The sequence below is a fragment of the Narcine bancroftii genome, chromosome 3, assembly GCF_036971445.1.
Source record: "Narcine bancroftii isolate sNarBan1 chromosome 3, sNarBan1.hap1, whole genome shotgun sequence".
In the NCBI taxonomy this organism is placed as follows: Eukaryota; Metazoa; Chordata; class Chondrichthyes; order Torpediniformes; family Narcinidae; genus Narcine; species Narcine bancroftii.
This window is the reverse complement of record NC_091471.1, coordinates 239470530-239497323: the sequence shown is the minus strand read 5'-3', so window position 1 is coordinate 239497323 and position 26794 is coordinate 239470530. Positions and strand designations below refer to the sequence as shown.

At 44.5% G+C, this 26794-nt stretch overlaps 1 protein-coding gene and 1 non-coding gene across 3 annotated transcripts in view; both read left to right on the top strand.

Annotated features, from left to right (window-relative positions):
* camsap3 (calmodulin regulated spectrin-associated protein family, member 3) overlaps positions 1-26794 on the top strand; it is a 138787-nt gene that overhangs the window by 56434 nt on the left and 55559 nt on the right. For both annotated transcript variants that reach the window (XM_069927219.1, XM_069927218.1), the window contains exons 3-4: positions 18006-18161; positions 18969-19052. In XM_069927219.1, the coding sequence (XP_069783320.1) occupies positions 18006-18161; positions 18969-19052 (240 nt within the window). The remainder of the gene's footprint in view (positions 1-18005; positions 18162-18968; positions 19053-26794) is intronic.
* Positions 13250-13437, top strand: LOC138759656 (U2 spliceosomal RNA). The gene has a single exon (XR_011355008.1). It is a non-coding gene; the product is annotated as a U2 spliceosomal RNA (small nuclear RNA).

The window sequence follows — 26794 nt, the reverse complement described above, 5'->3', positions numbered from 1 at the left end:
ACATTTCTTCCACTTATTTTTCAGGACGTCAGCCATTGCTAATTTTTCTCACTGTGGTGAAGTGCTCTGGGGCAGAGTGCACTTGAATGACTGGTTGGAGTGTTTGAGTGCTGTTAAGAATCAGTCACGGGCAATTGCTGCATTTCAAAGGCTTTTAGACAGGAAAGGCACAGTCCCCATCAGGATAAATAGAATTAGTGTGGATATCATGGCCACGGTAGGCCAAAGAGCCTGTTTCTGTGCTGTGCAAGTCTGATGCTACACCTGAAACCTCTGCTGCAGGGAAGGCCCGGTTCCTGGATCTAGAAACATTTACAACAAGGTTTGACTGGGCTCTTTGCCAAACGCCAGCCCTATGGCGCATTAAGTGGGGCTCCATGGCATGTCTTAACATGGCTGGCAATTTGCTGAGGCCCTTGTTGGAATACATTGCATGTCTTTAGCTGTTATTATTGCTGGCCTGCTCAAAGTGGAGGTAAGAGGCAAATTAGGGCAGCACAGTTGGCATGGCGGTTAGTGCCGGGACCGGTGTTCAAATCCCATGCTGTCTATAAGGAGTTTGTACGTTCTCCCCGTGTCTTCGTGGTTTTCCTCTGCGGCCCTGATTTCCTTCCACCGTTCAAAATGGGCGGCACGGACTTGGGCCAGAATGTTGCCAAGCTGTATGTCTAAACAAATTTTAAAATAAATTAAAAATTTTAAATTTGAAGGCAGCTTGGGGGCTGTAGTCAATTAAATTTTTGAACAACGAGAGAATCAGAGTTGTGGAGATGGGATGATGAAGTGACTGGCAGAGCATCGCGCTATCTTAGGCCTCAAAGGACCGTTTGGCCAACTTGCTTCTCGTGTGCATGTAATTTGAGCCAAGGGTACGGCAAAGGTCAATCTTGATATGTGTTAACAAAAAGCTAATTCCACTCTAATGTCCCTGACCTTTTTTCTTGGTTGTGATTAATTGGCTTTCTTTGGCTCAATGAGAATATGTCAGTGGTGTTTTTCATCAAAATAAAGAGCCCTTTCCTTACAAAGCCTTCTTGGTTGAGATGGCATTGGTAATGATGTGGCAGAGGGCACTGGCCTTTACTGTCTGCTGGAGCAGGGAATGGGCTGTTCGGCCCTAATTTCCTCCCCACTCAGGTCCTGTTTGCCTGCGTTTGCCCCATATCCTTCTAAACCATTTTTTTCCCCACTCACATACCATCTTAAGTAATCCTTTACTAATCACAGCACCTATGGTATCCTATGTAATATCCAGAACATGTAATATTACACGAAACCTCCTTCTGCTGACGTAAGGTAGACAAGTTTTCACCATTATTGTCACCCTGTTCCCCTTACAGTATGGGAGAAAAAGAAGCAAAAGGGAGTCCCTTCCAAGTCACTGAGTGTCCATGGATTCACCTCTCGCAGCCTCACGGATTCCTCTTCGATCCATCAGCCGCCCTGGCTCCAGATCCAATTCTCCCACATGATCAGGAAGCCCTCAGCTCCTGAAGCCTTTCTTTCTCTCAGCGCCCTCTCGAATCCCGGCTCCAATAGCTGGTTCACATGAGCCAGTCTCCAGCAACCCGTGTGGATCCCCCGACCACAAGCCGCCCGCATGGGTCTGTCAGCCGCTGATCCACTGCCGTGCTCTCCATCCTGTTGGGTTGTCTCCTCTGCTTCTCCCTTTCATCAGGGGAATATTCTCCCCATTTCTAGCGCCTTCCATCAGTCTGCTGCTCCCCCGGTGTGTGTGCAACCCCTCATGGCTCAGGCGCCGTCATCTTGGACACATACCTCTGTGGTCGCAGGATTTCAGTTTTAAAACACTGTCGGCTCCTTTATCAACTGGCATTACAACCAGGCGGGTGAACCCATCGGAGCAGTGCTGTGTCTCTGCTCTTCCTGGTCCACACCAGCTGCAGCACCTGCCGTTACAGTAGCTCTGACAGGGCCACCTTTTTTTTCTCTTTAACACCATTTTGTGTTCCCTTCTGTCCTGGACAATATTTATCTCATCTTCCATCTAGGCACCTTCCCGCTGGTTCCTGTCAGAACACCCCCCCCCCCCACTCCATTTCCCCTGTCTCCTTTTGTCTGTTTGTGTGTCTCTGTCCCTGACTCTCTCTTCCCCCCCAATTGTCTCACTGTCTCTCTCTCTCTCTCTCTCTGTTCCCTCTGTCTCTGTCTCTCCTCCCCCATTCTCTCTCTCCCCCCTCCACTGTCTCCCCGTCTCTTTTAAGTTCCACTCCAATATCTATCTCACTACAGAACTAACATTAGTTGGTCATCATGCCACTGGTATTTGTGGGAGCTTGCTGTGCACTAACTGGTGGTCGCCTTTGTCACTGCACTATTTGAAATACCTTGTGGTGCCACAGAGCAGTGAAAGTTGTTGCTGTCTTTGCAAACATTATAAACATGCTTCTACAGTAGGGTTCTTGATGGGGATGGGCAGTGTAAATAAAGTCTCTGACCGATCTTGTTCCATGCAGAAATTTTGGCTGTCAGTTACCCCTTTCAGAATGTCAGAAAGGAACAGCGATTTGTTTAAAAAAATTGTAGACATGCAGCACACCGGTACAAGTGGAATGGTGGGAGAAAACCAGAGCCCCTGGAGAAAACCCACTCAGACAGGAGGAGAGCTTACCAACTCCTTACAGACAGTGATGGATTCGAACCCAGCCCGGTCCCGATTGCTGGCGCTGTAACTGCTGAATGCAACTGTGCTGCCGATGTTGGGGATTTATTGAGGCAGGTGCATTCAGGATCCTGAAGTGTCCTATTATTGCAACAGTCAATGTTTATGCAGTTTCAACTGAAACGGACCATGCCAAAGCCTTTATTGTTTCTGCCGTAACTGCAGACCACTCCCTGCATTAGAGTGAGACGTGGAAGGTGGAAATGACCCTTTCACACGCTGCCCCCTAACCTACAAGGGTGGGAGGAAACCAAAGCCCCCGGAGGAAACCCACCCAGACACGGGGTGATCGTGCCTTACAGACATTGTGGGATTTGAACCCAGTCGCTGTTGCGGTAACGGTAACAGCATTGCATTAACTGCTATGCCAAAAGTGTTGCTATTAAGCACCCAGTTACACTCATTCTACCCTGATCTCATTTTCTTCTTCTTTCTTCTTTGGCTTGGCTTCGCAGACGAAGATTTATGGAGGAGTAATATCCACGTCAGCTGCAGACTTGTTTGTGGCTGACAAGTCCAATGCGGGACAGGCAGACACGGTTGCAGCGGTTGCAAGGGAAAATTGGTTGGTTGGGGTTGGGTGTTGGGTTTTTCCTCCTTTGTCTTTTGTCAGTGAGGTGGGCTCTGCGGTCTTCTTCAAAGGAGGTTGCTGCCCGCCGAACTGTGAGGCGCCAAGATGCACGGTTTGAGGCGATATCAGCCCACTGGCGGTGGTCAATGTGACAGGCACCAAGAGATTTCTTTAGGCAGTCCTTGTACCTCTTCTTTGGTGCACCTCGGTGGCCAGTGGAGAGCTCGCCATATAACACGATCTTGGGAAGGCGATGGTCCTCCATTCTGGAGACGTGACCTACCCAGCGCAGTTGGATCTTCAGCAGCGTGGATTCGATGCTGTCGGCCTCTGCCATCTCGAGTATTTCGATGTTGGTGATGAAGTCGCTCCAATGAATGTTGAGGATGGAGCGGAGACAACGCTGGTGGAAGCGTTCTAGGAACCGTAGGTGATGCCGGTAGAGGACCCATGATTCGGAGCCGAACAGGAGTGTGGGTATGACAACGGCTCTGTATACGCTAATCTTTGTGAGGTTTTTCAGTTGGTTGTTTTTCCAGACTCTTTTGTGTAGTCTTCCAAAGGCGCTATTTGCCTTGGCGAGTCTGTTGTCTATCTCATTGTCGATCCTTGCATCCGATGAAATGGTGCAGCCGTGATAGGTAAACTGGTTGAACATTTTGAGTTTTGTGTGCCCAATGGAGATGTGGGGGGGCTGGTAGTCAAGGTGGGGAGCTGGTCTTTGCCCTCAGACAGCTCCAAGAAAAGTGCAGAGAACAAAACAAAGGACTCTACATCACCTTTGTTGACCTCACCAAAGCCTTCGACACCGTGAGTAGGAAAGGGCTTTGGCAAATACTAGAGCGCCTCACCTCGGATGCCCCCCAAAGTTCATCAACATGGTTATCCAACTGCACGAAAAATAACAAGGTCGGGTCAGATACAACAATGAGCTCTCTGAACCCTTCTCCATTAACAATGGCGTGAAGCAAGGCTGCGTTCTCGCACCAACCCTCTTTTCAATCTTCTTCAGCATGACGCTGAAACAAGCCATGAAAGACCTCAACAATGAAGACGCTGTTTACATCCAGTACCGCATGGATGGCAGTCTCTTCAGTCTGAGGCGCCTGCAAGCTCACACCAAGACACAAGAGAAACTTGTCCGTGAACTACTCTTTGCAGACGATGCCGCTGCCCATTCAGAGCCAGCTCTTCAGCGCTTGACGTCCTGTTTTGCGGAAACTGCCAAAATGTTTGGCCTGGATGATCTCATTTTATTCTCTGTACAGACACGCATGATAATTTACAGTTCCCAGTTAGAATTCAGAATCATTATTGTCACAAACATATTTGTTGTTTTGTGGCAGCATTACAGGTGCAAATATGGCTCTAAATTGCATTTAAAAATAATAAAGTTGGTGAGTAAAGAAGAGAACGTGAGGTAATGTCTGGGATTCATTGTCCATTCAGGAATCTGAGGGCAGAGGGGAAGAACCTGTATTTGTAACTTATTTATTTATAGAGCACATTCAAAACCACTCACGTTGATCAAAGTGCTTTACTGATCAAAAAGACATCACAACGAGGCAACTACTTAGGGTCCAGACTGAAACAAATATGAGAGGTTAGAACACAAGGGAATAATCAGGTGCATGAGGACATCTCAAAACAGTACTGGATAAAAGTCCATCTTCTATCTGGATATCAAAGTGTTAATTGAAGGGGCTGATTTGATGGAGGGAGGAATGTTGTTCCACAGTTTTGGGGCTGCAACAGCAAAGGGGCGATCTCCTCTGAGTTTACGATTGGAGCGCGGAACAGCCAACGCCCCAATTTAGCCGACCTCAGGGGGCTTGAAGTGGAATAAGGAGTTAGGACAGTTGTTCTCAACCTTTGTCTTTCCACTCACATCCCACTTTAAGTATTCCCTATGCCATTGGTGCTCTGTGATTAGTAAGGGATTGCTTAAGGCGGGATGTGGGTGAAAAGAAAAAGTTTGAAAACCACTGTTTTAATCATCCCTAACGGACTTGTAATGTACATGGTACACTGATCCTGTATCTACCAATCCCCATCAGTGCCAGATATCAGGGGTTTGACTGTAGTTGCCTAACGTACACGGTTTGGCTTCTGGTTCAGAGATGTAACCTTCCTAATGGATGTTTGGTGTCTTTTGATCTTGTTGTCCTGATCTTTTTGTTCTTTACCAACTGGTGAATCGCCCCACTGGTGAACCTACCTTTGCACTGGCTGTGAAACGTGCATCTAGGCAGGAAGGTCTGCAGCCCCTCCTCTCCATGTCACCTCAGCTTCTTTGTGTTCTACCCTCTCACCCATATCCACCTGTTGGTCTGTGCTCCTTCCCTCTTCTCCTCTCCCCTCCTTTCTTTTAAGTTCAGGAGCCTGCCTGCTTTTTATTCATACCTCGACGAAAGGCTCAGGCCTGAAATGTCAGTTATATAATCCCTTTGCTTCCCTTACACCGACTGACGTTCTCCACCACTTCTGTGCGTTGCAAACGTTCAGCTGAGGCAGGTTTCCCGTGGAGCCCTGCAACCTCGGCAGTGCTCCTGGGGGCTTCTGCATGCCAACCATGTGCGGAGGCCAGAAGGCACTGCTCGAAACCTGAGTGGGTGACACAGGTTAACCTGGGGCTTTCTCCCAAGCACACCTCCATGAAATTCCAGCCAGTAATGGAAGATTTAAGGAGGATGGGCTTTGAGACGGAACCTCTCAAACAGCCACTTGAAGAAGTAGTTGGCTAGTGATTGTGACATTCCTCAATGAGGCTCCTGTGCAGTTAACGGAGGTGTTAAGAGTTCACTGCTGAAGCCAAAGGCATTGTGTGCTAGAGAAGTGGGGTGGGGGGGGGGAGGCGGGGAGATATTGCAGCATGTGGTCTTGCCCTTGGGGTGAATCTTTTACACATCCATGTGTAATTCCAGCCCGCAAAGCCTTCTGACTAATGAATATTCCCTTGACATTTTTTTCCCAAACACAGAAGGCCAAAGCTGACAAAATGCCTGTTGACAATGATCCTCTCTGTAAATGATTGATGTCAGCCATCAAAAATTCCTTTGGGGAAATGTGGCCAGTGCTGTTTAGCTTCAAGAGTTCTGTATGCTTTGCTGAACTTTGCATTGAACTTCAAGGGTCAACATTGCCGCCATCTCAGTAATTCCGACTGATTAATGCTGGCCATAAAACAATGGCTTTGTTACGGGCCTTCCTAGTAAATGAAAAAATATCTGGGACGAGAAACAAGTAGTATCCTTCATTTGTATAGTGCCTTTTACTGAAGTTGTGCAAGAATCCTTGACTTTCACGATCTCTCATAACTTGCACTGAATCCTTTCAGTGATCCGGCGCTGTCTGTAAGGAGTTTGTTCGTTCTCCCCGAGTCTGCGTGGGTTTCCTCCCACCCTTCAAAAATGTACCGGTGGGGGGGACACAGTGTAGGTCAATTGGGCGGCACAGGCTCGTGGGCCGTCATAATTGCAAGCACACATTGTCAAATATTTAAAATCGAGTGGTTTCTTCCACTGCTTTCTGTCACCCTGGTGTCACTGGCTGCATCTTGTGTTGAAGGTTGTGGCTTCAAGTTGCCCTCTGGCGGTCTGGGTGTGTGAGCTTGGTTTGAACTTCAGTGCGGGTGAGTGGGGGGGGGGGGGTCTGCAGTGTCGGAGACCCATTGTCTCCATGACTATTATTTATTAACAATAAAATTATTTATTTTAACATTTGTATATACAGTAAATACCCCTGGCATCCAGCACCTATGGGGATAGGTAGATACCGGATCAGAATATTTTCTAGTTGTTTGAGACTTACTCTTACAATGCCAAACTAGTACACCTGCATTAAAAACAAACAGTTTCAAAGACAAAAATACCACACTGTACTTACACTGAACAAACTTCACTTGCATGAATATATAAACCTTAAAGCATTTTACTTTATTTTCAGTCAGTTTCTTTGAAAACATTTTACCATCGCTACATCTGCAGATTTCTCCCCTCCACGGAGCTGTCCGAAAGGCGAACATTAAGATTATAGATATCCCCCACTCCCCCAAGTTTACAGAAAAAGCCTCTGACCTTACTAAGGGGGCAACTCTTACTAAGCAGGGATAAGGAGACACTTAAAGAGAGTTTCCCCAACGGCAAGTAGCATCAACCAGCTCTACATCCTGGGCGATGCCATAGCTGTTTCACACAACTTTATTCAAACAGCTGCTATGAGCAAAGCCCGACCAAGGCTGAATATTTGCTCCCATCTTCACCAAAGATTTGTGTGTTACTTCAGAGAACATTTACTTTTACAATGTTAAACATTTGTATTTGTAACCTATTATTTTATTCTTATTTATTTTAATTTTTAAAATTTATTTTCCTCAATTTTTTTTGCCGGTTACTTGAATTCTGGATACCGGGGGTTTTTCTGTATGCACCTTGCATATGTATTGTTGTCTGTGTGTGTTTGCAGTTTGTTGCACCGAGGACCGGAGAACGCTGAGTTGTACAATCAAATGATAATTAACTTGAACTTTCAGACCCCGGGCTCACCAGCCCCCTTGGTTGGATGTAAAAACATTTGCAGAAAGAATAGGAAAAGCGCAGTTTCTCAGAGCTCAGGCTGGTGTTTGAACATCACTAAAAGTGAATGTTTGATTTTTCTGTGAGGAGATTTGCTCATTGCCATCTTTACTGCAGGGTCCATGATCCCAAAGAGGTGACTGAGGTCTGGGGCCCAAAGGGAACTCCATTTAATTCTATCTGTTGGTCGTAGTGTTGCTCATGGTCCTCAAAAAAAAATCTGCCAAAACAACAAAAATCCAATCAATGTTCCTCAAGTCAGGTCAAGTTTATTGTCATCTGATTGTACAAATACAACCTGACAAACCAATGTTCTCCAGTCCTCAATACAAAGCACATAGATAGAACACGTACAGACAAACAGTACGTATTCAGGACAAGTATTCGTCTCTACAAATAAATAATATTGTTTTGTGAATATGAGGGTCTCAGAGAGTCAGTGTGAGCAGATCCTTTGGTCATTCAGCATTCTCACTGCCTGTGGGAAGAAGCTGTTCGTCAGCCTGGCTCTGATCCTCCTGTATCTCTTCCCCGACGGAAGCAGCTGGAAGATACTGTATGCAGGGTGAAAGGGGTCCTCAATGATTTTGCACCCTCTTCAGACAACAATCCTGGTAGATCATGTCAAGGGGGGGGGGGGGGGGAGGAGGTGGGAAGAGACTCCAGTGATCCTCTCTGCCACTTTTATGGTCTTGTGAATTGACCTCTGATCCATTTCTCTGCAGCAACCACACCACACGGTGATGCAGCCGGCCAGGACGTTCTCGATAGAGCTACTGTAGAAGGTTTGCCCAGTTCAGTCTTCTCAGGAAGTGCAGTCACTGTTGTGCCTTCCTGACAAGTGAGGTGATGTTGAGTGTCCACGATAGGTCCTTGGACTCCAAGGAACTTGATGCTCTCCACTACAGAGTTGTTGATATGTAGTGGCCGGTGGTCATTCCAGGTCCTCCTAAAGTACGTGATCATCTCCTTTGTCTCGTCCACGTTGAGAGTCAGCTTGTTACTCTTGCACCATTTCATGAGATTTTCCACCTCTTCTCAGTTGGGCGATTCATCGTTGTTGCTGATGAGGGAACCACTGCAGTGTTGTCTCCAAACTTGATGACATTGTTGGAGCTGAGGTAAAAACTAAAATAACGAGATTAATCATGAAAATTATTTGTAACTGGAAAATACACTGGGGAAAATCTACTGGGGGCCTGTAAAATTCTGCAGTACCAATTTGTTAGAGGCATAAATATAGAGCCGTTGTCTTTTCCCTGAGATATTGGGGGTTAAAATTAGCAGGCCTAGGTTTAAGGAGAGAGGCTTTGAGATAACTTACCTCCCCCCACCCACCCTGTGATATTAATGTAACACAAGCAAGATTTAAAAAAATACTCTGCCTTGGCTGGGAGAGGCAGCTACAATTCGGATTTTGGCAGAATCTTCAACCACTGCAAATCTTGGCCAAGTACATTCCAGTGTACAGTGTGTTTTCCATTCATTCAGCCACTAGAAATCTAGCTGCCACAGCTTCCCACCCTGTATCCGACCCCCCCCCCCACCCCCCCCCCAACTTCACTCTCCTTTGTTTTGGATGCCAAAATTGATTGGAACAGCCTCATTAATGAGAGTAATGAGAGAAACTACAGATTTTTAATGGCCATCTCTGCTGCTTGGGTCAAACAGTGTAAAAGGCCTGGACGTGAAGGTTTCCTGGTCTGTGAGCTCTACATATTTTTTCTGAGCAAGGAGATTTTTAATTATTCCTGAATTGAATCCTGTCGATATATATTAACCCAGCACAGAGCAGAGGGATGTTTGCATATTTGGAGGGAAAAAAAAGTCGGCTCATGAGGCCCAACAATTCAACTTGGAAGATGAGTTAGTTAAACATTGCGTATTTTTGCAAGTACAGAGGAGTAAAAGAGAAAATGGGGAAATCCATGTAACCAAGACCATACCTTCAGGTCTGTTTGCCTTGAGGATGTGTTTAGTTTGGAAGTAGCTGAAAGGTTTTGAATGTTGAAGTAACGAGTTGGGTCTGTCGTACTGTTTGGAAGAATACAAAAATACTATCCTAGATTTAATTTTAATTTTAAAAATGTAAACATAGCACAGTAACAGGCTGTTTCAGCTCACGAGCCCGTGCCGCCCAATTTACACTCCACTAACCTTACTAGGATGTTGCCCTGACTTCAAGAACTGTGTTAGAGGAAAATGACTTTTCCTTGGAGCAAAGAAGAACGAGGGGAGATTTCATAGAGGTGTTTAGAGGGGGATAGACGGAGAAAATGTAGGTTGACTTTCCTACTGAGGGGAGGTGAGATACAAACCAGAGGACATGGATTAAGGGTGAAAGGGGAAATGTTGAGGAAGACTATGAGGGGGAACTTCTTCACACAGAGAGTGGTGGAGTGTAGGATGAGCTGGTGAATGCAGGTTCAATTTTAACATTCAAGAAGAATTTGAACAGATACATGGATGGGAGGGCTATGGACTTGGTCAGTGGGACTAGGCAAAAATAATAGTTTGGCGCAGACCAGAGGGGCTTGTTCTGTGCTGTCATGTTCTATGGTTCTATCCCTGTTTTTTCTTTGGCTTGGCTTCGCGGACGAAGATTTATGGAGGGGGTAAAAAGTCCACGTCAGCTGCAGGCTCGTTTGTGGCTGACAAGTCCGATGCGGGACAGGCAGACACGATTGCAGCGGTTGCAGGGGAAAATTGGTTGGTTGGGGTTGGGTGTTGGGTTTTTCCTCCTTTGCCTTTTGTCAGTGAGGTAGGCTCTGCGGTCTTCTTCAAAGGAGGTTGCAGCCCGCCAAACTGTGAGACGCCAAGATGCACGGTTTGAGGCGATATCAGCCCACTGGCGGTGGTCAATGTGGCAGGCACCAAGAGATTTCTTTAGGCAGTCCTTGTACCTTTTCTTTGGTGCACCTCTGTCACGGTGGCCAGTGGAGAGCTCGCCATATAACACGATCTTGGGAGGCGATGGTCCTCCATTCTGGAGATGTGACCCACCCAGCGCAGCTGGATCTTCAGCAGCGTGGACTCGATGCTGTCGACCTCTGCCATCTCGAGTACTTCGACGTTAGGGATGTAAGCGCTCCAATGGATGTTGAGGATGGAGCGGAGACAACGCTGGTGGAAGCGTTCTAGGAGCCGTAGGTGGTGCCGGTAGAGGACCCATGATTCGGAGCCGAACAGGAGTGTGGGTATGACAGCGGCTCTGTATACGCTTATCTTTGTGAGGTTTTTCAGTTGGTTGTTTTTCCAGACTCTTTTGTGTAGTCTTCCAAAGGCGCTATTTGCCTTGGCGAGTCTGTTGTCTATCTCATTGTCGATCCTTGCATCTGATGAAATGGTGCAGCCGAGATAGGTAAACTGGTTGACCGTTTTGAGTTTTGTGTGCCCGATGGAGATGTGGGGGGGCTGGTAATCATGGTGGGGAGCTGGCTGATGGAGGACCTCAATTTTTATCAGGCTGACTTCCAGGCCAAACATTTTGGCAGTTTCCGCAAAGCAGGACGTCAAGCGCTGAAGAGCTGGCTCTGAATGGGCAACTAAAGCGGCATCGTCTGCAAAGAGTAGTTCACGGACAAGTTTCTCTTGTGTCTTGGTGTGAGCTTGCAGGCGCCTCAGATTGAAGAGACTGCCATCCGTGCGGTACCGGATGTAAACAGCGTCTTCGTTTGGGGTCTTTCATGGCTTGGTTCAGCATCATGCTGAAGAAGATTGAAAAGAGGGTTGGTGCGAGAACACAGCCTTGCTTCACGCCATTGTTAATGGAGAAGGGTTCAGAGAGCTCATTGCTGTATCTGACCCGACCTTGTTGGTTTTCGTGCAGTTGGATAATCATGTTGAGGAACTTTGGGGGACATCCGATGCGCTCTAGTATTTGCCAAAGCCCTTTCCTGCTCACGGTGTCGAAGGCTTTGGTGAGGTCAACAAAGGTGATGTAGAGTCCTTTGTTTTGTTCTCTGCATTTTTCTTGGAGCTGTCTGAGGGCAAAGACCATGTCAGTAGTTCCTCTGTTTGCGCGAAAGCCGCACTGTGATTCTGGGAGAATATTCTCGGTGACACTAGGTATTATTCTATTTAGTAGAATCCTAGCGAAGATTTTGCCTGCAATGGAGAGCAACGTGATTCCCCTGTAGTTTGAGCAGTCTGATTTCTCGCCTTTGTTTTTGTACAGGGTGAGAAAACAAAGGCGAGAAAAAATCTATCCCTGTAACGAACACCCAAAATTCATCCCCAGTACTTTCCTGATTCAGTAACGCAAGATGTTGGCAACCAGATGAGGTTCTAAATGTCACATTGTCAACCTGCGGGGGTGGGGTGGGAAATAATGTCTCTCAACTAATCTCATGTGAGACTGAAGGGGGCCCATGTATCAAGCAAGTCTCTCTTTCTGCACCCCTTCCTGTTGCTCGCCCGTTGCTTGGCGACAATCCAGTCCACACACGGATTCTTCCTGCACAAAGGACGCAGGCCCAATTTATACCTTACAACCTTAACAGCTCTTCAGTAATTTTCCAACCAGCCAGCCAATCTCTGGTGAACCTTGGCCTGAGTGCATTGCCACAGATGGATTCAATTCTTTCCTTCCAATCCCATTCATCTTACAAGATGGGGTGGCATGGTTAGTGTCGAGGTTCCCACATCGCTGTTACAGCGCCACATCAAATGACCTTTACCATGGTTGCACGGTAAAGATGAGATAAGGCCACGGAGCATATTTACAAAAATATAAGTTAGAGTAGAAGTTAAGCACTTTTTTTTTCATTCAAAACCAGTTGATCAAACGATCCCCTGAGCCAGCAGGCTGCATATTCCCTGCTCTCAAGATTGTCTCTTTGGTTTTGATAGAGCCAGATGTTCAATGCCTGACACATCCAGTCATCCTCGGATCCGAGCTTTGGCCAATATACTGAACTCCCTTTAATCGGACTTTTAACCCATTCCAAACAGCAATACCTGCCCATGGTCAGTTTGTCTTTCCCACGGGTTCTCCCCGCACCCCAATCAGATAACATTAATCCTAACGGACTTTGCTTGGTTATCTGATCCTCCCATCCTTCATTAGGACTCTCTTCCTTATTACTCACACCTCCCATACTAACAGGTAAGTAAAATTTCTCTTACCGAGATCCAGTAGCTAGTTCCAACGCGCTTCCTTAACGTCTTCTCGTTGTTTGTTCTCAATGCCTCTTCTCGGATACCACTCACTTCATCACTGACCAGTCACCCTTCGTCCGTGAGTCCAGCTGAATCAGCTGAGGTGCACCTACCCCCGTCGTCGGGCACTCTGTCAGTGGAGGGAGTGGGATCCCGGACGAGTCCCCATTTGTTAGAAACAGAAGTACCTTCACAGAAATTGCTCGAGACAAAAATTGAGAACAAAGAACATTTATTATACAACAATGCAAAGTTGGGTGCTTCCCCTTACCCTTGGAATAAGATCAAGTGTAGAATCTGTTCTTATCAGTTTAATATCTGATACGTCCCTTATCTAGGGACCATATATTAAATTGATTTTTGGAACAGGGAGATGGAATAGGGGCTTGCTCCGTCCACTCCACGCATCGACCCAGTATTGCAGTGCCTCTGGGAACGGTGCACCAAAAAAAAAGAAGTTAAACACATTAAAATATTAAGACATTTACAGTAAAAGTCCATGGTACGCTAGCCAATGGCCTCAATTCAAATCCATACTGTCTCCCTGTGACCACATAGGTTTCCTCTGTGTGTTCTGGTTTCCTCCCACCCTCCAAAAAATGTTGCAGGGGGTCATGACCCAGAAGGGTCTGTCCCTCTAAATTTTAAATTGCGTGCGTGCGTGCGAGCGAGCGATTCCAGACGCAACTGGCCACCCCTTTTGAATTGTTCATCAAGAGCCTTGCCCGATGATAGGACATTTAATACGCCGAGTTCAATTTCCCCTCTGAGAGCTCCATTCTGAATGCCCTCCATCGATCCATGCAATCAATACCAGGCCTATCGACCTGTTGAGCCTTGGGGATCAGCCCACAAGCCCTGCTGGAACTGCTTGTTTGCTTTGATATCTAAATCTGTTAAATATGTAAATAAACACATGATTTTAGTCGCTCAGCATGGGCCATTGCTCAATGATGTTAGCTTCTGGACTGAAGTCTGTACAGCAAGTTGAGAAATGTAGGATCACAAGGCTTTCAGGTGAAGGTGGAGAATTGTGAAAAAACAAACTGCTGGTGGATCTTTGCGGATCAAACAGTATGTGTTGGAGATGCGGAGGGGAGGAAGGATGATGGATTTTTCTGTGGTTGAGACCCTGGATCAGGAGTCACGGAAAGAGTGGTTCCCGTGGAAGGTGAATAGGGGCACAGAGGGCAAGATGTGGTTGGTGGTGAGATCACGTTGCAGTTTGCTGCATTGACAAAGGATGCTTCAACCATTCCAGTCTCGCATCGTAAATCCAAGAAGCTGCCAACTCATTGATTGCAGGTTAGACTGTCTCCAGAAGTGGATATTTTAATCCGATCCATCAGAATGAGATTGCTTTGCTATTAAAGCTGTACATGATCTCACGACACCTGACACGAATTGCGTACACGGCTGCACCCAGTCTTGGCTTGGGTGATAGAGGAGAACTTGATCTCTCCTCATAGCTAGAGGTCCTCTCAAGCACCCCAAGGGTCAAGATGGATCCTCGGCCACATTCCCTCTAATTTTTAGTACTCAATGTGTGCAAAAATCTGATGCAATGCAAATTCTTTTTCCTGTGACCAAAGTCTGTGCGCTTTAGAGGGAACAGTGGTCCCCGGTGAGTGAAGCTTCCCCAGAGGGAGTGTCCACTGAGTTTGTAAACACACTGAAACAGTGGAGGAACTCAACTGGTCTTTCAGTGTCCATAGGAGACAAAGATATATTGCTGATGCTTCAGGCTTGAGCTCTTCTTCTGTTTATTCCTTCAAGAAGGGCTCAGGCCTGAAACGACGGTGACGCTGTGAGACCGGCTGAGTTTCCCCAGCATTTTACTGTGTTTTTACTACAGTCACATCATCTGCAGACTTCCGTCATTCACTCTCCACTGAGTTTGTGTCAGCTCTCAGCCAATAAGCACACAGTAGGCTTACAGTAACAGAGCCTCTGATGGGGAGCAATGTTATTCTCGTGAATTGATAGTTCACATCTGCCAAGATCATTCATAAGAGCCAAAGTAGGCAATTCAGCCCCGCCATTTAATCATGAGCTGAACCATTTCCCCATTCAGCTCCACTGCCCAGTCTTCTCCCCATAATCTTTGATGCCCTGGCTTATCAAGAACCTGTCAATCTCTGCCTTAAATACATCCAGTGACTTAAATACCGCCTGTGGGAACAAATTCCACAGATGGACTACCCCCAGTTGAAGAAATTCTTCTGCATCTCTTTTAAGCGGACGCCCTTCCAGCCTGAAGTTGTGCAATCCAAGCAAGTCAACCTGTGTACTGGGGGGGGGGGGGGGGGGGGGGAGAATTAGAAATAAGCAAATAAAGTATATTTAAAAAGTGCATCGTTGCTAATTATATTTTACGTGATATTAGCACTCTCCCATCTGCTTAATTTGTTAAATCCCTACCTGGATCTCAATGAATGGGAGAGCAAGCTCAACGGGCCAGAAGGCCGACTCTTGTTATTTCTTACATTCTTATAAATAGGCTTGGTAGAATTTAACATTATTCAAAACACTACCTGCTTTTTGAGATAAAACACAGCACTGGAGAAACTCAGCAGGTCAAATAGCATTCTTCATGAAGCAAAGATAAAGGTACAGAACGGACATTTCAGGCTTGAGGCCTTCATCAGGGTGTGAGAACATGTCAGCAGGTGCCCGAACAAAATGGTGGGGGGCGGTGGGGTGGGAGGGAGAAGGCAGGAGGTAATAGGCGGATAAGGGAGGGAGGGCACAGCAGCAAACAGGGGGAAGGGGGATGGAGAGCTGGAGGAAAGGAGACCGAGGGATGGGAGAATGGGGAGTGGGCTAGCGGAAACCGGAGAAGTCGATGCCATCCGGATGGGGAGTGTCTAGGCGGAAAATCAAGTGTTGTGCCTCCAATTTGCGGGTGGCCTTGGTGGGAGAGCACTTTTTGATTTGCCACCTTTGTATTTCACAAATTTTGAACAAATTAAAGTGTGAAACATAAAGGAATAAAATATTTTTAAAAAATTTTGAGTTGACATTTTTGCCATTATTGTGTTTTACAAGGGAAAAGCTATTCCCAAGAACGTGATTTCTAAATCTCTAAAGCAGGGAGCGACTGTGCACTAGATTTAATGATCCAAAGGCTTTTTTGATTCTTTGCTTCACACATCTGTGTGTTTTGACCGGTAAACGAGAGAGGTTAATGCACAAGAGGTGCTGCTATCGGAGAGTTTGACACTTCAACCACGACCTTGCATTTAAGAACCATTTGTAACTGATTTGTGAAAAGAAAGTTTGAATGTCTCTCCTAAAGGGGAAACGTGCTTGGCATCCAGTCCAGATGAAGTTGTTTCCAGCCCTATGAGAGTTTATCTTTTACTGGATTCTTTCCCCACTCCTTCGTAATTGTGGGTTCATGGCACTGGAGAGATTGGTCCTGTTTTGTCTTCAAATCCATGTGTTCCTTTCCCTGCCCTTGACATTCAAACCCAATGTCATCATGTTTGGATAGTGGCTGCTTTCCGACCCCCAGTGGCTCTGCCTCAAGTGTGCCTAACTCCTCTATAGAAAGTGGCACATTTAAATTCTATGCACCTTCCCGCAGAGGGAACGCTATTAATATTGCTGGGGTACAGGAACAGGCCTATCGCCCGCTACATCTGTCTTCATGTGGTCTGTTTCCCTCCATTTCTCGCCAGTTCAATTGACTTTTGTGCCATGTAAAATCTTTGCTTTTCCACGAGAAAGAGCTGACATCTCTTGGGGTTTTTTTTACATTAAACGCTCCAGTGAGAAGAGTTCTTCTGCGAGCAGTCTAACAGATAAACTCTAACATATATAAGAATCATTATCGAGTTTCAATTAAAATGAGATAAATTATTACCAAGCAGGAGAGCACTATTGTGAGGTTCAGTCAGAAGCCTGATGGTTGCAGGGAAGAAGTAACTTTCTCTAAGCCCATGAGCCTGTGCCGCCCAGATACCCCACCCAATTAACCAACGAACCCGGGATGTTTTTTTGAGCGGTGGGAGGAAACTGCAGCACCCGAATGAACCCCCCACAGACATGGGGAAGAACGTGCAAACTCCTTACAGCCAGGATTCGACCTCGGGCCACAATGTTGCGCTAACTGTGCCACCTTGAGCTGTCTGTTCAATAGGAGGAGGGAGAAGTTGAGGTGCAGTCTGAGTGTCAGCTGAACAGTGAGATCACAAGCGGTTTGAAATGGCTCAGTGATCAACACAGAGAAGTGCTCAATCAAACCAGCTTCAAGATGTGAAAGCAGAGACCTTGAAATCAGCTCTGGCGAAGCAAACTTTGGACCCGCATGGGCACTGGATGGGGTTGATGTATGTAGATAGGCATGCATGCAGTCAGTGTTTGAAGTTGTGCATATGGGTCTGCATTCACCTGGGCACTGGGCGGGCATGGTGTGTGTTCTGTATGAGCACAAACACTGGGTGGGGGTGGTTGTGTGGGTCTGCACACAGGCACATGGTGGGTCTGTGTATAAGGGCATGGGGTGGGCATGGTGTGTGTGGGTCTGCATATGGGCACAGGGTGGGCATGGTGGGTCTGTGTATAAGGGCACAGGGTGGGCATAGTGTGTGTGGGTCTGCACATGGGCACATGGTGGGTCTGTGTATAAGGGCAAAGGGTGGGCATGGTGTGTGTGGGTCCGCATATGGGCACAGGGTGGTGGCATGGTGTGTGGGTCTGTGTATAAGGGCTATGTGTGGAGTGGGTAGAAGGATTAACAAGATGACACTGAGGTAAAATACTAGACGTTCTATTGCCTGCCGTGGAGAATTAGAGTGATGCGATTCCCCTTCATGTTTCCGCTGTTAGAGCAGATCCAGTGTTTAATCTACTGTGATGTGCAATTCAGAGAGATGGTTTCACATTAGGGTGTTGAGGTTGCTTCTGTGGTTCACCACCATGGGTTGGAAGTAGAGCGATGTGCCTGTTTGCATCACAAGGTGAACCTTTTGGTTTCCGTGGAGTACTGCAGCCCTCTGCTTTCTGTTCACAGGGCGCCCACCTGTCTGTCATTGATGCCCTCATGACTGCCTACATGATGGAAACGTTGAGTGGGGCAAAAGTGGCAGTGGACACGGAAGAGATTGCCAATCTGTCTAATCAAGGGCTAGCCAGTGCTGAATTCAGGCTGCTTCTCTGGGTTGACAAGGTAATGTGGATTGTAAAACCATATTAAGATTTGATTAAGTATTATTACCCGAGTCCTCCAGCTGAAAGCAGGCTCAGTTCCTGTCACATGCTTGAAGGTCATGAGGAGAACATACAAACTCCACACAGCAGCCAGTGGCAAGATTAAACCCAGGTCATGGGAGCTATGAGGCCAACAGTTCCACTGGTTGCTTTATTTTGCCACCCCAATTTTTATATCATAGAGGGGATATTTAGAAATGGGAAAGGCTTGTAAAGATGATCTCAGATTTGAGAGGATTGGCTCATCAAGAATGAGAAGATGGGAAAAAAATGGAATTTTGGGATTCGTGGACTGGGAATCATGGAAAGCATTCATGACTCAGATAGATTTAAATTTTTACATTTAAGTTTAGACATACAGCACGGTAACAGGCTCTTTCGGCCCACGAGCACGTGCTGCCCAATTACACCTAATTAACCTACACCCCCGGTACGTTTCAAATGGTGGGAGGAAACCGGAGCCTCCAAGTAAAATCCACACACAGGGAAAATGTACCAACTCCTTAAAGACAGGGCGGGATTCAAATCCCATTCCCGATCGCTGGCGCTGTAAAGGGGTTGTGCTAACTGCTACGCCAACTGTGCCGCCCAAAGGTTTAATCTGTAAAGGAATTGAAGGTTATTGAGAACCTGATGTGACGTAATTAAGGTAGATGATTTCTTTTCATCTATTTCTCTTCCACTGACTCTCTCCCTTCCTCTCCTCCATTCTCTCCCTCCCTCCCCACTACACTTTCCCTTTTGGCTTCCTAATCCCATTCCTCAGGTAAACCAGAAGTTGAGGGACATCTCTGAGCGCTTGCACCAACTCAGGCAGCAGTCAGGTGTGGACCATCCCAACAACCAGGGGGTAAGTGTTCATCCAGGAAGTGGTTGAATGGTGACATCAGATGTTTAAGATGTTCAAACTCAGTGCTTTGAACTAGTGGCATTGTTCCGAGAGTTCCTTGGTTTATTCCCACCTGATTCCTGCTGTTGGCTCCTCTGTGCCAAGGGAGCTTTGAAATTTTAACTTTTAAGTTTGAGCCTGGTAAATTGTGACGTTAAAAGGCTTCTTCTTTGAGCAGTCTCGCAGGATGTCTCGTACAGGCCGTGTAAAGACCACCATTTGCGGAGTGGGAGTTACAATGGGTGGAAAGAAAAGATCAATTCGCTCAAAGAAAGGGGCAGTGTGAGAGTACTGTTGTGGGGTTCGTTCAGGAGCCTGATGGCTGCTGGGAGGAAACTGTCTTCAAGCTTATGATTTGGTGCTGGATAGCTTCTATAAATTCAGCGGCAGGTCACCAGAGTGTGAATGAGGCTTGAATGCAGCTCTGCAAACTAAAGAGTAAAAGCTTTGGTGAAGAAAGATGGGGAAGAAATGAAGGAGGTGTTGTGTTCAACCCACCGGACAAAAATTTACAGTCTCATACCGTACATTAGCAAAGCAGTGCACATAGTATTAAACTTGTAATTAACAATGCTTCCCTGTTCTACTTTTGTAAGAAATGCTCTTAGTTTCATTGTAGTGTTTTTAGATGGAGAAGCCCCAATCCATCCACTGTCATCCTATCTGTAAGGCTGTGTGGTGGAAATCGGGAGTCAAGAGCAGGCAGATGGCTGGTTGTTCCCTCTCCCCCAACCAAATCTGTGTCAATGAAATGCCACCTTTTTGTTTGACTGAACTGGAAAACAGCAGATGCTGAAATCCAGAAATAGAAAATTACGGAAACACGCGTCCGTTGAAAGATAAGCCGAGGTCTGAGACCCTTCGTCAGAGCGACCTGAAAGGTTAGCTGCGCTTCCCTCCTCACAGAAGCTGCCTGACCTATGGAGCATCTCCAGCCTTCTCTTTTTCTGTCAACCAGAGGAGCTGCTCGTGTCCTATAAAGTTCTTTGCCAGGCCATTGAGTGTTTACAAGGGGCAATGAATAAGAACTCAACTTTACGTTTATTCCCATAAAAAGCTTTTGAATCGAGGCAAAACATTTTGCAGGAAATTATGAATGATGCAGAGGTGAATTTGACTAGAATGGGAACAATCTCTTGGTTAGTTCCAGTAGGATCTTGTGCAATACACAAAAATGCTGGAGAAAGTCAGTGGGCCACGTAATGTCTATTGGAACCAAAAGGCAGTCAACTCCCTGCCTTGTTTAACCCCAATAGGGTCATGTTACATCGTCATGATACTGGGTTAATATTCCAAGTCAGAATTTATTGTCATGACATTCGTTGTCTTGCAGCGGCGTCACAGAGCAAACATTTATATAAACCACCTTACAAAATAAATCAAAATAGAGCAAGAACAAAACAAAGAGAAAGTGAGGCCGTGTCTGTGGTTCATTGTCAATTCAGGAATCTGATGGCGAAGGGGAAGAAGCTGTTCTTGTGCCACAGAATGTTCATCTTCAGGCTCCTGGACCTTTTCCCCGAGGGTAGCAGAGTGAGGAGGGGGTCTTTGAGGATAGAGGCTGCTTTCTTAAGACCGCCTCTTGTAGGTATCCTTGATGGAGTGAAGCCTGGTGCCCATGATGTCACAGGCCGTTTAAAAGCAGGCAGCCCTGCTCTGAACTGTTACCCCGTAACTAGGCAGGAATTGAGGCTGCAGACCAGTGGTCTCTCACGGGCAGTTCAGAGTTCCCAGCAGTTCGGCTGAGTGATCTGCATTTCGAGCAGTCTGTTGACTGTGAAGGGAAGAAGCAATGATAAATGGAAGGGTGAGTAAAGGTTCAACCAAGTAGAACAAGCTCTCTACTCTTTGATCTCTTTGCATTCCTGAGATTCAAGCTCCTTAACCCCTCCGTCTTCCACTTACCCTTGTGCAGAGTGAAGTTCACCATACCTGGTGTGAGTACAGTGGCGATTTTTGTGGTGCCCAATGTGTTCCATTTAAGCCCAGCCAGTCAGCAGATGTTGTTGGACTATTGGCTCAGTTTACACCTCTCCGGAGCAAAGGTGTTGGGAGTGCATGGTGCCTTGGTCAGAACCCTGTGCTGAGTTCACTTGTCCCTCGACACCCCAAAGTTCAAACAGTCTTGTGCATGTTGTTAAGCCACACATTTCATATTTGTAATCCTGGGGTAACTGAACATTTCAACTCTAAATACCTCATTGGCAGATTTAGGGAAATGAGAAATAGGAACCGGAGATGCCATTTCACTTTCATGTGTCCTGTCATTCTTAAGGTTGCGGCTAATCCCTATAATCCTTGACTCCTCCATCATCCAAAGGGGCTCCATCGTGGCCTTCAGCGTGTTCAGTGACTCCTTTCCACAGTTCTTTGGTGGGGGAAACCCAACAGTTCACAAACCTGGGAAGGAATTACTCCTTGACTCCATCCTATTTTGAAACCATGCTGCCTAAAGCAGCGCTGTTACTGCGCCAATGATCGGGGACCGGGGTTCAAGTCCCACGCTGACTGTAAGGAGTTTGTACGCTCTCCCCATGTCTGCCTGGGTTTTTCCTAGGGGCTCCGGTTTCCTCTGTTGCAAGATCAAACCAGCAACCAGAAAGAAGGCATATTACACAGGGGTAAAGATGAACAATTACTTTATTAACAAAAAATTCACCTTCAAACTTTAATTCAAAATCCCCCCTTTTATAACAATGCCCACTGGTTACTATGCAAATCTCTATAACAGTGTAAAACTAATAAATTCCCCAGCCTAAATATAACATATATAATTAAAGTCTAGGCTACACTTCCAACCAGCCACAGAAAAACTTAGACACAAAACACACAAGACTCACAACACTTTGATCTCAACTGAACCAAAGATCATAAACAAAATTCAGTTTGTTTGGTAAACTGAAGCCAAAAGATCTTTGAGAGAGAGAGAGAGAACAAAATTCGAAGTTGTCTTGTGTTGCTGCAGAGAGAGGAACCACTCAGTTGGTCCGAATCCTTCTGGCTGCCTTCAGAATGTTCATCCTTTTGGAAATCCCAACATTCTAAACTGTGCTCCAGACCATGACTCATGCTCTGGGCCACCTTCCACTCTACAGCACCCCTAGTGGTGGTTTATCGTCCAAGTCCAGAAATTTTTAGATCATCTTCTGCACATACTCAGTCCGTCTCCCACTCTCTCAGCAGTTGTGGCTCTCTAAGGCAAACGGACACTTTTTAACATAAAACCACACAACACATAGGTCAATACACAACACAGAACTCTGTAACACCTCCCACCGTTTGAAGCTTACTGAAGGTTGCAGGTTAATTGGGAGGCACAGACTTGAGGGCTGAAATGGCCTGTTACTGTGCTGGATGTCTAAATTTTAAAATTTAAATTGAGAAAGCATTAGAGAATCCTCCAGGGTACCATCCTTTACAAGCCCTCTCAGAATCTTTCATTTAAAAAAAAAATCACCAATAAATGCAGATGCAACTTGGTCAACCATTCCCAGTACATTTGCCTCTACATCCCAGGAATCGGCCTAGTGGATCTCTTCCAATGCCAAGTATTCCTCTCCATGAAAGTTGCACTCACCTCTCCCAGATGATGTCTCACCAGCATCTGGCACGGTTGCTGCAAAACTTGCTGTCTTTTTATTCAGACAAAGATTGCTGGGGGAACTCAGCAGATGAGACATGGGCAGAAATGCTCAGTCAATGTTTTGGGTCTGGGCCCTTTAAGACTGCAGAGTGGAGGGTGATCTGATGTGTAGACAGGGAGAAAGAATCTGGGGGAAGGGCCCAGAGGTGATGAGACAGAGTGATAGGTGGAGCAACAGGTAGAGAAAAAGTCCATGAGGAAGGGGATGGGGGGTAAGTTATGTAACCAAGATGAAGAAGGACTATAATCAGGAAACAGAGCAGTTGGAAAGGGAAATAGTAAATATAGAAAAAGAATTAGCAATGAAGGAAGATACAACTAAAAGAAGAGAATTGGCAGATAAAAAAATAAAATATGAAACACTACAAACATATAAGGTGGAGAAGAACATAATGAAGACAAAACAGAAATATTATGAACTAGGGGAAAAAATGCATAAAATTCTAGCATGGCAGCTTAAGACAGAACAAGCTAAGAAAATGGTATTGGCATCAAGGAAAAAAGACAAACAAATCACATATAATCCAACGGAGATCAAGGAAAACTTTAGAGAATTCTATGAACAATTATACCAAACTGAAAACGAAGGGAAAGAAGGCAAAATAGATGAATTTTTAACTAAAATTGAACTACCAAAAATTACAAATAGAGGAACAAAATAAATTAATAGAACCATTTGAAATAGTAGAAATACAAGAGATAATAAAAAAATTACCAAATAATAAACCAGGAGAGGATGGATTCCCAATAGAATTCTATAAAACATTTAAATATTTATTGATTCCTCCCCTCCTGAAAGTAATCAACCAGATTGATAAAACACAAAGCTTACCAGATTCATGTAAAACAGCAATAATTACAGTAATACTAAAGCAAGGGAAAGATCCACTCGCACCAGCGTCATATAGACCAATATCATTACTTAACACAGATTATAAGATAATAGCTAAACTATTAGCAAACAGATTAGCAGAGTATGTACCTAAAATGGTAAATCTAGACCAAACTGGATTTATTAAAAAAAGACGCACAACAGACAATATTTGTAAATTTATTAACTTAATTCATGCAGTAGAAGGGAGTAAAGCACCAACAGTAGCAGTTGCTTTAGACGCAGAGAAGGCCTTTGACAGAGTAGAATGGAATTATTTATTCAAAGTATTGCAAAAATTCAGTTTACCAGAGAAGTATATTAATTGGATTAAAGCATTATATAAGGGGCCATTGGCGAAAGTGACAGTAAACGGATATATATCAAAGCAATTTAACTTAAGCAGGTCCACTATCACCCTTATTGTTCGCGTTAGCTATAGAACCACTAGCAGAATTGATAAGAACAGAAAATAATATAAAAGGGATAAAAATAAAAGACAAGGAATATAAAATCAGTTTATTTGCAGATGATGTTATAGTATACTTAACAGAACCAGAACTATCAATAAAAGAATTATATAAGAAATTGAAGCAATATGGAGAAGTGTCGGGTTACAAGATTAATGCAAATAAAAGTGAAGCAATGCCAATGAATAATGCGGATTTCTCAAAATTTAAGAAGGAATCACCATTCAGATGGCAAATGCAAGCAATGAGATACCTAGGTATACAAATAAATAAAACTCTCGGCCATCTATATAAACTCAATTATTATCCACTAATGAAAAAATTACAGGACGATTTAGAGCATTGGAAAGATTTACCATTAACACTAATAGGAAGGATAAACTGTATTAAAATGAACATTTTCCCAACGATATTATACCTATTTCAGGCATTGCCAATACACTTGACAGAGAAATTCTTCAAGGAGTTAAAGAAAATAATAAGGAAATTGTTATGGAAAGGGGGATAGCACTAGATAAATTAACAGAATGGTATAAACAAGAAGGCTTACAACTGCCAAACTTTAAAAATTATTATAGAGCCACACAATTAAGATACCTATCAGATTTTTATCAAACAAGGGAAAAGCCAGATTGGACTAGATTAGAACTAGATAAAATAGGGGAAAAGATACCTGAACACATATTATATAAATGGGATGAAAAATTGGTACAACGTAGGAGTTCTCCAGTATTACATCATCTACTCAATATTTGGAAGAAGATTCATGTAGAAAGGAATAAAACAAATTACCAATTACCAAAACTAATATTGACGCAAAATAAGTTACTCCCTTTTACAATAGATAACCTTTCCTTTAGAGAATGGGAGAAAAAAGGGATCAAAAGAATAGAAAATTGTTTTTCAGGAAATAGATTATTATCCTTTGAACAAATGAAAGATAAATACAATATAACTCAAGATACAGTGCTGGCATATTACCAATTGAGATCCTACTTGAAGGACAAATTAGGAAGCAGTCTGAGGTTACCTGAGGGAAGTAACTTTGAATATGTGATTACAGATACAATGATAATCAAAAGATTTATAACAAATATGTATATTAAACTGCAAAAAAAGGAGAATGAGGAAACAAATGGTAAAACTAAACAAAAATGGGAACAAGATTTAAATATAAAGATAAAAAAGGAAACATGGGAGAAGTTATGTTCAGGAATGATGAGAAATACAATAAATACGAGGTTACGTATGATACAATATAACTGGATACACAGGCTATACATTACACCTCAAAAGTTAAATAAATGGGACCCAACAGTATCTGACAGATGTTTTCGATGTAAAAAAGAAATGGGAACAACAATTCATGCATCTGGACATGTGAGAAAGTAGAAAAATTTTGAGAAGATTTAAACCAGATATTAAATAAAATTACAGAAAACAATATACCAAAAAACCCAGAGATCTTCCTCCTAAGTAACAGAAAAAATAAAGAATTTGGACTTGATTTGGATGGTGCACAAAAAAGATTTGTTAAGATAGCTCTAGCCGTAGCAAAAAAATGTATTATGTCAACCTGGAAATTAGAAGATAATTTGAGAATACAACAATGGTATGTAGAAATGAATAAATGTATTCCATTAGAAAAAATAACATATAATTTAAGAAATAATATTGAAATATTTGAACAAATATGGGAGCCTTACATGAAACACAATAGGGAAAACCTACCGGGGACATTCACTACCTAAATTAACGAAAGGAGAAGGAAATGAAAAGAATTGACTCAGTGGAATTTCTTGTTTATTTTTATTGAATGACAACATTGTTTGACTGGTTTAATGTATCTTAGATTTTGTACTTTAAATGGATGTGGGGGGGAGGTAGGGAGGGTGGGATGGGAGGAGGGAGGGGGGGTAGAAAACGACACTGTATATATTTGAAAAGGAAAATGTATATCATGGTCAATGTGGTTTATGGTGTGAAAAATACAAAATTTTTAAAAATAAAGGAAGGGGATGTGGGGGAAAGAAACATGAGAGAGAGAGAGAATAAATACAAGAGTAGGCCAGGAAGAGATTGAAACATTGGAACCAGATGGAGGTGGGAATCTGGGAATACAGATACAGAATTTCCTGAAAGTGGTGTCACAGGGTTATAGAGAGAGCTTTTGTCATCTTGGCCTTCACAAATCAAAGTACTGAGTACAGGAGTTGGGATGTTATGGTAAAATTGTGTAAGACATTGGTGAGTCCAAATTTGGAGTATTGTGTGCAATTTTGGTCACCAAACTACAGGAAGGATATCCATGAGACAGAAAGAGTGCATAAAAAATTTACTAAGATGTTGCCCAGGCTTCATGAACTGAATTACAGGGAAAGGTTAAACAGGTTCGGACTTTATTCCCTGGAGGGTAGAAGAATGAGGGGAGATTTGATAGTGGTATTTAAAATTATGAGGGGGATAGACAGAGTAAATGTCGGTCGGCCTTTTCCACTGAGGGTAGGTGAGATACAAACCAAAGGACATGGGTTAAGGGTGAAAGGGGAAATGTTTAGGGGGAACTTCTTCACACAGTGAGTGGTGAATGCGGACTCACTTTTCACATGGAAAAAGAATTTAGACAGGTACATGGATGGGAGGAGTATGCAGGGCTATGGACTGGGTGCAGATCAATGTGGCTAGGCAGAAAAATAGTTCAGCACAGATTAGAAGGGCT